This window comes from Maylandia zebra, linkage group LG1, assembly GCF_041146795.1.
Source record: "Maylandia zebra isolate NMK-2024a linkage group LG1, Mzebra_GT3a, whole genome shotgun sequence".
Lineage (NCBI taxonomy): Eukaryota > Metazoa > Chordata > Actinopteri > Cichliformes > Cichlidae > Maylandia > Maylandia zebra.
Genome location: NC_135167.1, coordinates 36,473,500 through 36,486,582, shown reverse-complemented (window position 1 = coordinate 36,486,582; position 13,083 = coordinate 36,473,500). Strand labels below are relative to the sequence as shown.

Genomic DNA, 13,083 nt, shown 5'->3' with positions numbered 1-13,083 from the left:
AACAACTCCTTCAACAGGTTTGACCAGCCCACAACCCCCCCACCCTCACCCTCACCTTCACTACAGAGTCCTCTCCCCACTCTCCTGCCTCCCTCGCTTCCCCCCCTTCCTGACACCATGACACCCCCCTCCTCCAATCCCTCTCTCAGCAGCAAGACATCTCCCCCCCTCCCCTCCTCCCAAACATCTCCCAGTGTCACAGTGGATCAGGTCAGGAGGCAACTGAGGAAGCTTCGCCCCAGAAAGGCAGCAGGCCCAGACAAGGTGTGTCCTAGGATGCTTAAGGCGTGTGCTGCTGAACTTGGGGAGCCGCTACAACGAGTCTTCAACCTCAGTCTGCGACTGGGGAGAGTGCCCGCCCTATGGAAGACATCCTGCATCGTCCCGGTCCCTAAAAGGAACCGGCCCAATGAGCTGAATGACTTCCGACCGGTGGCACTGACGTCACATCTTATGAAGACTCTAGAGCGGCTCTTCCTCAACCTCCTCCGACCACAGGTACAACATGCCCAGGACCCACTACAGTTTGCATACAAGGCGGGTGTCGGAGTGGAGGATGCCATCCTGTACCTCCTACACAGAGCCCACTCACACCTGGATGGGGGAAAAGGCACAGTCAGGATACTGTTTCTTGACTTTTCCAGTGCCTTTAATACCATCCGGCCCTGTATGCTTCAGGAAAAACTGAACAGGATGGAGGTGGACCCCTGGTGGCTTGGATCTCCGACTACCTCACCGACAGACCACAGTACGTCAGGCTGAAGGACATCACGTCTGACACAGTGGTGAGCAGCACAGGAGCACCACAGGGAACTGTGCTGTCCCCTCTTCTCTTCACCCTGTACACCTCTGACTTCTGCTACAACTCTGAATTATGCCATATTCAGAAGTTTGCAGATGACACGGCCATCATGGGGTGTATCTGGGATGATCAGGAAGAGGAGTACAGAAGTCTGGTGAGGAACTTTGTCGCATGGAGTCACACAAACCACCTGCAACTCAACACCTCAAAGACTAAGGAACTGGTTGTGGACTTCGGGAGGTCCAGAGAAGGTCCACTGCCGGTTCAGATAGAGGGGGAGGAGGTGGAGGTGGTCAACAAGTACAAGTACCTCGGGCTGTGGGTGGACAATAAACTGGACTGGTCATGCAACACAGAGCACCTGTATAAAAAAGCCCAAAGCCGACTGTACTTCCTCAGGAGGCTGAGGTCTTTTAACATCTGCAGGAAGCTCCTGAGGATGTTTTACCAGTCGGTGGTTGCTGGAGTACTTTTCTATGCTGTGGTGTGCTGGGGGAGCAGCACAGCAAAGAGGGACTCATCCAGGCTGGAGAAACTGATCAGGAGGGCTAGCTCTGTGGTCGGCATGAAGCTGGACACTCTGGTGACAGTGGCAGAGAAAAGGACATTAAAGAAACTGATGGACATTATGGACAATGCTGGGCATCCTCTGCACACGGCCATAAACAATCAGAAGAGTCTGTTCAGTGACAGGTTGCTTCTCCCAAAGACAAGAACTAACAGACTTAAAAACTCCTTTGTCCTACACGCCATCAAACTGTTTAACTCCTCTCTGGAGGGGAGAGGGAGGGGAAACAGGAAACAGGAGGACAAAGGAGGGGGGAACAACTAAGCTGTAGTGCCTCTTCACCTCACTGTACAATACCTTGTGCAATACTTTTTGTAAATAGTCAACAGTGCAATAGACTCAATACTTGAAATGTGCAATTCACTTGTATTTTTATTTTTTATTCCTACTTATTCTATTTATCCCCTTTGTATACTTTATTTATATTTGTCTCTGTATTTATATGTGTGTGTGTGTGTGTGTGTGTGTGTGTGTGTGTGTGTGTGTGTGTGTGTGTATATATATATATATATATATATATATAACAATTCTGTAACTGTAACTTCGGTCGTTGCTGTGCTTTTTTTGGAAGTCGAATTTCCCAGAGGAACCCACCCGAGGGATTAATAAAGTTCTATCTTATCTTATCTTACATTGAGTGACATTTGTCTTCCCGTCCACGAGGGGGCGACTGGCCGCTGATAGTCAGCTCTCGGCCCGAAGAGGAAACTTGAGAGAGCCAACATGGCGGCGTCGTTGGTACGGTTTGTCCGCGGAGGTCTTGGAAGGAGTTTTAACAGTACGTTAACTAGAAATCCATATACAGGCTGTAGATTGCAGTGATTCGTTTTAGCCTGCGTCCGTTTGCGTGCTACCAATACAGTGTCGTCTTCAGCTGTCAAATGCTCCGTGTTTGACCTTCGAGCTAGCTAATGCTACCTTTAGCCAGCTCTTGTGTAGCAGTGCAGATTCACTCGTCAGTACCTCTGTGATTGATCCTTTCTGTCTGTCCCTCCTCAGTTGCGAGGACTTCGTGTCTCCTGCAGCAGCAGACCAGACTGCAGGGCTCCAGCACCGAGACCAGACGTGAGTACACACTAACTCATCGTGCAGGGTAGTGCCGCTGAACCACCGAGCTGTTTGACATTAGGACTAATAGCTGTCACTAATAGCTGAGAACCCCAGAGTTAGAATTGTTTTAACTCAACTAGTTAACAGGACGTTACTGTGGGAGTATGGAGCAGCAAATCATTGTTTGTACCTACGGACATGGTTGCATTGACGGGTTGTTTTTGTCCCCGGTACTAACATTACACAGCAACAACTAAAAACATCAGACTTTTTTTTAAACACTGACAGGTGCTTTAAAAATATCCAGAGGGTCCACATATATGTAACAGCACATGGAGTGGGGTCCACAGTGAAAGCTGCTGTGTTTGTGACTGTTGTGATGTTATTTTGTCTGCTGACAGACACACAAAGCTCGACCTATCAGATAAAGCACTACATACATCAAATGAAAATTTAGTGTTTTCCCAACAGTAAAAGACTTTCGTGACTTTGTGCGCGTGTCAGATGAATGAGAAAAAAAACTCTCTGGTGCACAAAGTTGGCAACAAAGAGGCGACACCGCATGTATGTAGCACAGCTGCTGGCTTAGTGTGCCGCTTCTTGAAGTCTGATCTTTGGGCTGAAACATCTGTGTTGAATCGTCCTTAGGGAGGGGAGTCCCAGTAATGACTCACGATGTTTCCTTTATCTTTACAATTTGCTAATGAGGGGCATGATTGGCTTTGACATTTTATATTCTTTGCTATGTTAAGGCTATACATGGACTTTTATTTACATTTGTTCATAAAGTCATTGTGCTTCAGTTTTGTTTTTTTAAAAATGATAATTGGAAGAAAACAATTGAATGAAACAACATTTAGTTCCAGAACATAAGAATACACACACACACACACACACACATATATATATATATATATATATATATATATATATATATATATATATATATAAGGGGTGCAACGATACACAAAATTCACGGTTCGGTTCGATACTTTGGTGTCACGGTTCGATATTTTTTCGATACAAAAAAATGTTCATGCATTTTTAATTTGTCATTTATTAAGATTATAAATATATATTTTAACTCAAAAGTACAGTTTTTAAATTTAACCCTAACCCTTGTGCGTGTTTTTTATTTTGACAGCGAATGCGCACCTGCGGACCACTTATGTGCAGCCCTGGTTATTTAGCTCGTCATATTGCAGCCACGGAAATTCTTTTGTCCATGAAACCATAAAGCTGCACTTTCTTTTTGCCTTATAGTCTGATTTGTCATATCTTCTCCGTTTTGTGGTAAGCTTTTATTTGGCTGTCACTTCTTCACCCTGACCTGTCTTGTTTGGCTCAGCAGAACTGAAATGCTTTTACACACTCACTCACATAAGCTCAGCGATTCTCTGCGCGATCAACCTCTCACATGTTTAAGCTTGCTGCGGGAGATTTCACTTGTCATGTTTGCATAGTAAGCTAACGATTAATAAGACGATGTCAGAGGAATTGGTGCACAAATTATCATCACTCACAGATCAGTGCTGTCGCTCTCTATACACAGTTCGCACGATTGCAAAGTGAAAGCAAAAAAACAAGCGCAAATTCAAACGCGATTTCAATATGCCACATATTGACAGTGGCTCACCGATGCCAATGACATAATTACCCAGCTACATTTCCGAAAGAATGCAGAAGCATTGACATATATTTTTCCTACAATAGCCCGACGGGCAGGGAAGAGATAGATTTTGGTAGCCCGACTGAAAAAATCGCTAGCTCCGGGACGTCGGGCTAGCGATATTGCAAGCCCTGTATCTGATTGAGGAATCACTCATCTTTGGAAAAGAGAGTTTATTACAGAGAAATGTCTCTTTCCAAAATAAAAGCTATACTATCCGCTTCTTCTGGGCTATATTCTCAGCAGCATAAGGAGAATCATGTGCTAACAGCTGTCTAAATGACTCGGCTAAAGTTAGTAGCATGCTTGCTTTTTTTTGTCTGCTTCCACTTGTCTTTGCACTACGATGATGTCGGCGTAAATGTGCAGTCATATTCGTTGTGTTCCCGCTAGTGCTTTCAGGTTAATCTCGTTGAAATGACCTTAACGCCACAACACGGCAAATCTCCGTTAACGAGCTACCGCCGATCACTCCGTGCATGGGGCTAGACGGCCAACACGTTAACGAGCTAACTGCGCTAACACACTAGTTCACACCAATGTAACTGAGCATTGCATGGCACATTCAACATACTGTTTTACTTTAGTCCATGACTCGCTTACCTTCAGGGTCATACGTCACATGAAAACCAAAATAATTCCAAACGCCAGATCTGAATGACGTTCAATTTGCCTGTTGCAAGGAGAGCTTAACTTCTGTCTCGCTAGCTTGCCCTGCGCTCTTCCTTCTGACTATGCTGTCTGTGTTGAGCGCTCAGTGGATCTGCGCTCGACAGTGCAGCCTAGGCGGAGTAGTCGAACACAGATTCACTGAGCGCTCAACACAGACAGCATCGTCAGAAGGAAAATTGATAAAATAAATTACAAATGTTGTATTGTTCGATACATATGCATACCGAACCGAAAGCACTGTATCGAACGGTTCAATATCGATACGAATATCGTTGCACCCCTAATATATATATATATATATATATATATATATATATATATATATATATATATATATATATATATATAGTAGGGCTGCCACGATTTGTCGACTAGTCACGATTACGTCGACTATCAAAATCGTCGGCGACTGATTTAATAGTCGACGCGTCGTTTGAAGCTTTGTAAGATCCCAAAAGACGCAGGAATAAGTAGCAGGATTTAAGAGTGTAATAACGGACTGAAACAGAAGATGGCAGCACTGCATGTACAAGGATGCCAGCTGCCGTTAAACCCCGAAGAAGAAGAAGAAGCAGCTGTGTCCCAGAAATCATAGCGCGGCCCAGCTTAGTTTCCAACAATGGCGGCAGCTAGTTAGTTTTAATATTACTCTTATTATTCTTTCTGGGTCAGTCTGACAAAAAACAGAGTAGCGTGCACTGTAAATTGTGCCGAAAGCAAGTCTGGAAATACAATAAACTGGTGCATGCGTCACACTGTGCGCCACGTTATTGTTTTGGTGAAATGAATTTCTACAATACTGTTACTGTTAATTCTACTCTCTGCAGTGTTTAAATGCTTACATATACACACAGTTACTGTCCCTCCACACATACGACTCGGTTCTGCTTCTATGCCCCAGCTTTGTTTACTTTTTCCCACCGAGGCTTCTAGACTTCTGATTGGCCAACATTTCTGCATGGTTAGGAATCTAGCGCCACCTGCTGCTTTGGCATGTTCATAGCAGCGTTTTCCTTCATTTCTGCCTTTACGTGTGGACGGGATTATTTTTTAAAACGAAAACGGAAAATCTCCGTTTTCAAAAATACCCGTGTACGTGTGGACGTAGCCTCAGTCTCTGACTGGAAGCGCTAATTCGTCATTCGGCTTTTGTCAGACTAAAGTAACTGTTAAAACTGTTTGAAAAGCTAAGCTATACAACAAGGAGAGATTGAGAATTTCCTTTTAGTTCTCAGTTTATTTGATATTGACAAAAGTTAGTCAGTTTTGTCTGTTCTTCTGTAAAACAAACTAAGATTTATTTTTAGAATTAATACTTTGTTTCTAAGTGGAATTGACAATTTAGTCTGTTTCATTTGTTCTATTTTGAAACTTAAACGCTTTAGCGGCTGTCTTTTGTGTAGTTTGCAATATTTGCCTTTATTTATCTGAAAAAGTCTCATGTTCCTTAAGTACATCTACCCTGTTGAACTTATTATGGGAAATAAATATTTAAAAACAAGCTGCTGATTATTTCACATTTTACTTGTGAGCAACGGCACATTTAAATCTTACAAATATAGTTATTTGGCTTATATCGTGATAGATATCGTTATCGCCTGAAATGAAAAAAACATATCGTGATATGAAAAAATCTCATATCGCCCAGCTCTACGTGTACCACATAAAATCGTTTCGAGGTCAGTAAACACAACCAGAATTCATACATAAAGCACACGGGACTATAAGGGGCAGTGTCGATTTTCAGAAAAATCAAAGCATTGATTTTAAGTGTGCCGTATTTTCCAAAAAACACGGTAATAACGACGTCCCGCTAGCATGTGCTACCAAAAATAGTGCTTTGTTGTGTATCTAACGTACGAAAGCCAAACCAGTTCCACACCACTGAAGTTGCAGCATTTTTACAAACCAGTTCTCGGTTCATCCGTTTCATTCAACGATCCACTTTCGCTCTTCTCATTCTCCGTCGCCGCTGTGCTTTTTCCGCCATGTGCATATGTAAACAAAGACACTACGCGTGCGCGTTTTACCCATATTCTACCGCAATATTTCATTTTCTTATTGTTGCCCAACATTATACCAGTATTACTGTGAACGGTATGATAAGGCCCAGCCGTACCGTCATTGACCCTGAAGTTATTAGCACTGATTCCCAAACTGTCCCTCACAGTGACTTTATTATTTCAACACTGGTATCGGATCAGCGATTGGTGTTGGCAGAACCTTAAACCCAGGTCTTGTAATCAGATTGGAACCGGGAAAAATCTGAATCCGTGTTTCCTTAATGCTCAGGAGAGTCTTCAGCACATCAGCAAGACAATCGGTTGTATTAGAAAAACAAAAGCATTTTTTCATCTGTTAGGGCTGTGTGATATGACCAAAATCTCATATTCCAATATGAGACATCTATCGTCCCAATAAAGATATAAATCACAAAAATTTAACATTTTCTGAAAATTCTGTGAATCTCGGGCAGCTTGACTTGCGTGAAGTGTTTCCAGCTGCACGTCGTGTACCTGGAGTCTTATGTCTAAAAATGAAACTATACATTTTTAGACATAAGTTGTAACTGTACATTTAACAGCTATTAGTCCTAATGTTTATTTTCACTTGCTAGATACGGGACAGACTTGAATGAGGAAAAGAAAAGGGAGAAAGGAAGAAAGGGAATAAACAGCAGAGAAGAGGGACGGGGATGAAGGGCAAAAAAACAACTAAATAAGCAGAAAAAAAATACATATATCAATCACCTGTTGAGAAAGAAAAAAGAAAACGAGCAGAAGAAAACGAGAGCAACATAATAAACAACATCACGATGATATATGGGAATATAACAGTAAATACTAAATATTAAACATTATTGTGCAGCATATAAGATCAACAGAACACAGTGTGCTTTGAGGTAGGAGCCAAAAAGGGTGTAGTTTGTGGGTGTGATCACCCGTGTGTACACCTGTGAGCATGGACGCGCTTGTTTTTTGTTTTTTTAAAAGGTTCCTTCATGTAATAATCTGCTAGAGGGTGTGGGGGGGCCACAGCCCCGTCCTCCAGGGCATGAAGCAGGTATGGAGGAGATCAAAACTCCAGACATCCAGAGGCCCCCAGAACACAAGAGACCAAGGAAGACCAACAGAGGGGCAGCCGCGCCACTGTCCCAGAAAGAGCTGAGGAGAGTCCCAGATGAGGGCTTACTCAGCAGCCGCGGAGCAGAAGCCAGGGGGGGTTGCAGTGACGTGCCTGTGAGCTCCGCCGGCAGCCAGCCTGTTCAAACGTTTGAGTCTAAGGTTTATTTTTTAGCACCTGACGGCTCTTTTTTGCATCCTCTTTCACGTGATTCAGTTTATTTTGAAAAGTCTCAATAGGACCTTGAGCTTTATTGTGAAAGGTTTATGTGGAAAATAAACAAGCGGACATGCAATGGTTTTACCGTCGTTGTTGCTAACAACAAAGCATAAAAACAGGCGCTTGTCCGTCCGTAGTGTGGTTATATTAAATATAAAAGAAAGAGAGAACTTTAAGATATGAATATAGTCACTACAGTGGCCATCAAAACGATACAAACGATATCGTAAAATTCAATTCAATTTTATTTATATAGTGCCAAATCACAACAAAAGTCGCCTCAAGGCGCTTCATAAATGAAACGATAGATGTTTTTATATCGTCATCCGATGTCTATCGTTATATCAAACGGCCCCAGCGCCTGTGACTCTGGTCAAATGTTACACAGCCTGAAGCGTCTGTCGTGGTGAATTTACGGTGTCGTCTCCTCTGCTCTTTGCAGCCACCGTCAGGCCCAAGGATGCTGTCACTCACAACCAGCTGGCAGCGTTTGGGGAGTATGTGGCAGAGATGATGCCCAAATATATTCAGCAGGTCCAGGTCAGTTCATATTCACATCACAGTGGGAGCACGTACACTCTTCTGTTGCAAATCCTGCTGCTGACCGAGACAGCACATTGATGGTTTTTCACAGTTATTGTGAAAAGCCATCAATGTGTTGGTACCGTTACTAATCAAGACCTGAGTAAATATTTTAAAACTGTAATTAGACTTATTATGTTTGGATTTAGGCAGCACGGTGGCACGGTGGTTAGCACTGTTGCCGCACAGCAAGAAGGTCCTGAGTTCAATTCCACCATCAGGCCGGGGTCTTTCTGTGTGGAGTTTGCATGTTCTGCCCGTGTTTGCGTGGGTTCACTCCGGGTACTCCGGCTTCCTCCCACTGTCCAAAGATATGCAACTTGTGGGGATAGGTTAATTGGATAATCCAAATTGCCACTAGGTTTGAATGTGTGAGGGAATGTGAGTGCGAATGGTTGTCTGTCCCTGCGTGTTGGCCCTGCGACAAACTGGCGACCTGTCCAGGGTGTACCCCGCCTCCAGCCCCATGACAGCTGGGATAGGCTCCAGCACCCCCCGCGACCCTGAAAAGGATAAGCGGAAGCGAATGGATGGATGTATGTTTGGATTTACTCTGATTTGAAAAAGGAAGAGAATGGATGAATGCATGTTTAGATTCAGAAACCTGCAGCAGGGCCTAAAAGACTGTGTTCATGTGTGTAGGTGACCTGCTACAATGAGCTGGAGGTGATGATCCATCCTGATGGAGTCATCCCTGTGCTGACCTTCCTGAGGGACCACACCAATGCTCAGTTCAGGAACATGACTGACTTGACAGCTGTCGACATCCCGACACGACAGAACCGTTTTGAGGTACAGAGATAAACTGGAACTGACTGAACCGTGAGCTGCCTGAGGTTATTGCTAAGAGAGGCAAGGATTTAAGCATCCTATCTGCAGGTGCATGCCTGTGTAGCCATGGTTACAAGAAAGTAGAACTCTCAGTGCAGGTGAACAACAACATATAACATGTTACACTATGTCATTATTTGTTTAACAAAAATGTATCCAAAATTTGGTGCGTGAAAGACCAAGTCTACAATTAATGCTTTGATAGGAATTATGAGGGAAAGTAGAGCCTGGTGCTGGTAATCAATGCATTTGATTAACCCTTTAAAGCCGGTCAGCGCGGGCACGCTCCGTTTTGCATAACTATTTTTAAATCCCCGTAGAACTGGAACCACGTAAGCTAGCGCAATAATGATTTTTGCATATGAAACCAAAGGAGTTGTACTTACATCTCATGCCATCAGCTTGTCCTCGGTCACGGTTTCCTTCCACATATAGCTTTGCAAAAATTGCATAAAAAGCACTTGCAGGAACAAAAACATAATATCCCAGAAACATGCTTTGCCGATCCGATCAGCTGTTCATAACACTTCCTACATTGAAATAGACGTCAGCGCGAACTATCGCATGTCCGCCATTACCTGCCCGTAACCGGAAGTGATGTCATTTTTACGGAAAATTTAGTTTTTTACTTGTAGGCCTTATAAGCCTATACTGGTGTTTTTAAAAGTCATGTTTGACTTTAAGCTTTTCTGAATAGTTTCTGTGATGCTTAGAACTCAAATTGCACTGCTGGAAATAGTTTATTTTGATGCACATGCTGTTTTCTTTGCAAATGTGCATTGTAGGATTGTTTTTCGTTTTTTCTGCAGTTTATAAAAATTGGTGTATCTGAAAAATAAAACTATGAAGACACTCAAAATAAATTTTCAGTTGTTGGAAACTATTTTTTGCAACTTTTTTTGTATTTAAAGTTTTGAGGGATAAACTTCTTAAAGTAGAAATATATGTAAAAAAAACAAACGATTTTCTATTTATTTTTTTTTGTAATTTATTGCAATTTTTTTTTAAATAAACTATTATGTAGTTACTATGGACTTAATGCATACATATTATTACAATCTGGGCTATAACAGTTGTATTGATGTATAGCAACTTGAAATGCTCCCAAAAATGGCTCCACAGCATGTAAAAATATAAAGTAAGCTCTGGCGGATTTGGTGCTATGGTAGGTTTTAAAGGGTTAATTGATCATCAGCACGGCCAGCCAAGGAGGAAAGATAAGCACTGATAAAGAAGCAATTATTTATGCTCATCAGTCCATTATTCTACAATGAGAAAGAAAGAAGAATTATAAAAAAGTGGAAAGCATTCAAGACAGACAAATGTACCTCAAGGTCAGAACAGGCAACGCTCCGGGAATCTGGAATAAACCCAAACACTGCATCTCAAAGTGTGCAGGGCTCAGTTAGCATGTTCAATGATAAACCTGATGACAGCCTGGAGATTTCTGCAATGTTGCGGCTCATTTATCAACCGAGCGTCTGCACCAATCTGTGCTTCAAGACGTTTCACAGCAGCGTCTGTGATTTATCAACATTTGTTCCTGAATTACTTTGTACTTCTTTAACAAATGGAGTAGTCCCTCTGACTGTGCATCATAGAGCCTGTCTGCATTAGGACACCTTTAAAAATACTTCTGTCACCACGTTCAATAATAATTGTATTTATTATTGTGTTTTGGTCATTTTGTACAGTTTTCCAAAGCACCAAAAACCACACATAATATATAATAAATATGTATAGTATAATATAATATAATATAGTATAATATAATAAAAATTTTCAGTTTAATATTAAATGCTCAGGCTCTAACCTTCATCCAGCGAACCATTTTCTTCCACTTATCTGGAGCTGGGTCACAGGGGCGGCACCAGGAAGGCCAAGGCCTGTTTGGACCTTGAGTCATTTAGGGGCATTGCTCTGCATACTGAGGGGGGTTCAAATATAAGTCAAATATGAGGCCATCTCTCTGAGAGCTAAAGCCTGGTGACATTAGGTCATGTAACAGGATCACAGCAAACCAACCGATCTGTAACAGAAGAGCTGAAAAGAATCATGTCCAGACTCAGTCCAAGAGAAGGGCTGTGGTGGGACATTAGGTAGTCTAATTTATGCATTGATTGTGTACTATAGTACTCTGACTCACTGTGTGTGCTGGTCTACAGATTGTGTACAACCTGCTCTCACTGCGTTACAACTCCCGTATCCGCGTCAAGACCTACACCGATGAGTTAACACCGGTTGACTCCGCTGTCCCCGTCCACATGGCCGCTAACTGGTACGAGAGGGAGGTGAGTTGCCCGCTGCACTTGTGAAACTCAGCAGTGGTTTATACTAACATTACAGACAAACTGAGAGCAAAGCTGTATTACCACAGGTGTGGGACATGTTTGGAGTTTTCTTTGCCAACCATCCCGACCTGAGGCGGATCCTGACAGACTATGGCTTCGAGGGTCACCCCTTCAGGAAGGACTTCCCTCTGTCGGGATATGTGGAGGTGAGTTTACTTTGAGTCCACTTTATTCAACTCCAGCAATGTGAGAGACGGGAAGGAATCTGACCCGAAGCATGCCTCCCTCTGCAGGTTCGTTATGACGATGAGTTGAAACGTGTGGTGGCGGAGCCTGTGGAGCTGGCGCAGGAGTTTAGGAAGTTTGATTTAAACACGCCCTGGGAGGTGTTCCCCGCCTACCGAGATCCCAAAGAGGATGCACCCAAGCTGGAGGCTGGTGAAAAGGCCCCTGAGAAGAAGTGACGTCCTCTTGTTTAGCCTCCACATCTTCATCACCATGTTTTGTTTTTGTGTTATTCTGGGAGTCCAACCCCCCAGCAATCCTGATATTTATGTAAATAAAGATACTAGTAAAACATCTGGAATATTGTGGCTTTTTTTTCTTCCAGTTGATGAAAAAAGTACCTGAAAGGATTTGACAGAGGGGTACAGACCTGTCACTTTCACCATAAACTGGGAAAATGTTTTTAAAAGTAAACCCAATAATGCACAAAGCCTTATTTTGTTTAATTTTTCAAAATAAGTCCTTAAAGAATTTACATTCATGTTGGAATCATGAGCAGCAGAATATCGACCTGGGGGAATTCAAACAAAAAGGAAAAAAACTAAAATTTTGGCACCTCAGTTGCTGACCTCAACTTCTGTGTTTTTTCACTGGTTTTGGTCTGGGAGGAATCACTCCATCGGTTGTCTCATTAGGAGCATGTCCCAACATTGTCAGGCATGCATGCAACCACATGGGGGCCATACAAACTACTGACACTATTTGAGTTTCAGAATTGTTCTTTTGGCAAAATGAGCTAACGTGCTGCATTTCCTTCCCTTTGATTTTCAGAGTTTTCTTAAATTCAGCCCTGGGTAGGTAGAAAATGTTAATTTCTAACAAATGACGCAGCATCCTTTTGTTCCCGATGTGTTCCTGACACGAGGGCATCCAGCATCAAATCTGTGCTGAATAAGGGGAAATAAGGGACCAACCCGAGGTAACTAAACTGGGGGACGCTGTGTATTATGGGCCCCAAATAAACTGTTCCTACCGAGGCAGCAGCTTTAGC

At 42.8% G+C, this 13,083-nt stretch overlaps 1 protein-coding gene across 1 annotated transcript; it reads left to right on the top strand.

The window, feature by feature from the left end:
• The first annotated feature begins 2,019 nt into the window (after window positions 1–2,019).
• Window positions 2,020–12,388, top strand: ndufs3 (NADH:ubiquinone oxidoreductase core subunit S3). The gene is made up of 7 exons (XM_004566347.6): window positions 2,020–2,148; window positions 2,370–2,435; window positions 8,546–8,643; window positions 9,328–9,477; window positions 11,682–11,807; window positions 11,894–12,013; window positions 12,101–12,388. Exons 1-7 carry the CDS (start codon window positions 2,094–2,096, stop codon window positions 12,269–12,271), a joined length of 786 nt encoding a protein of 261 aa, XP_004566404.3. The 5' UTR covers window positions 2,020–2,093; the 3' UTR covers window positions 12,272–12,388.
• Window positions 12,389–13,083: the final 695 nt, after the last annotated feature.

Bases quoted from the DNA above. Each gene is read 5' to 3' on its own strand.
- ndufs3 (XM_004566347.6), top strand. From the start codon at position 2,094: ATGGCGGCGTCGTTGGTACGGTTTGTCCGCGGAGGTCTTGGAAGGAGT. The intron at 2,436-8,545 runs GTGAGTACACAC...TGCTCTTTGCAG, and splicing joins CTCCAGCACCGAGACCAGAC to CCACCGTCAGGCCCAAGGAT. The intron at 9,478-11,681 runs GTACAGAGATAA...GCTGGTCTACAG, and splicing joins CACGACAGAACCGTTTTGAG to ATTGTGTACAACCTGCTCTC.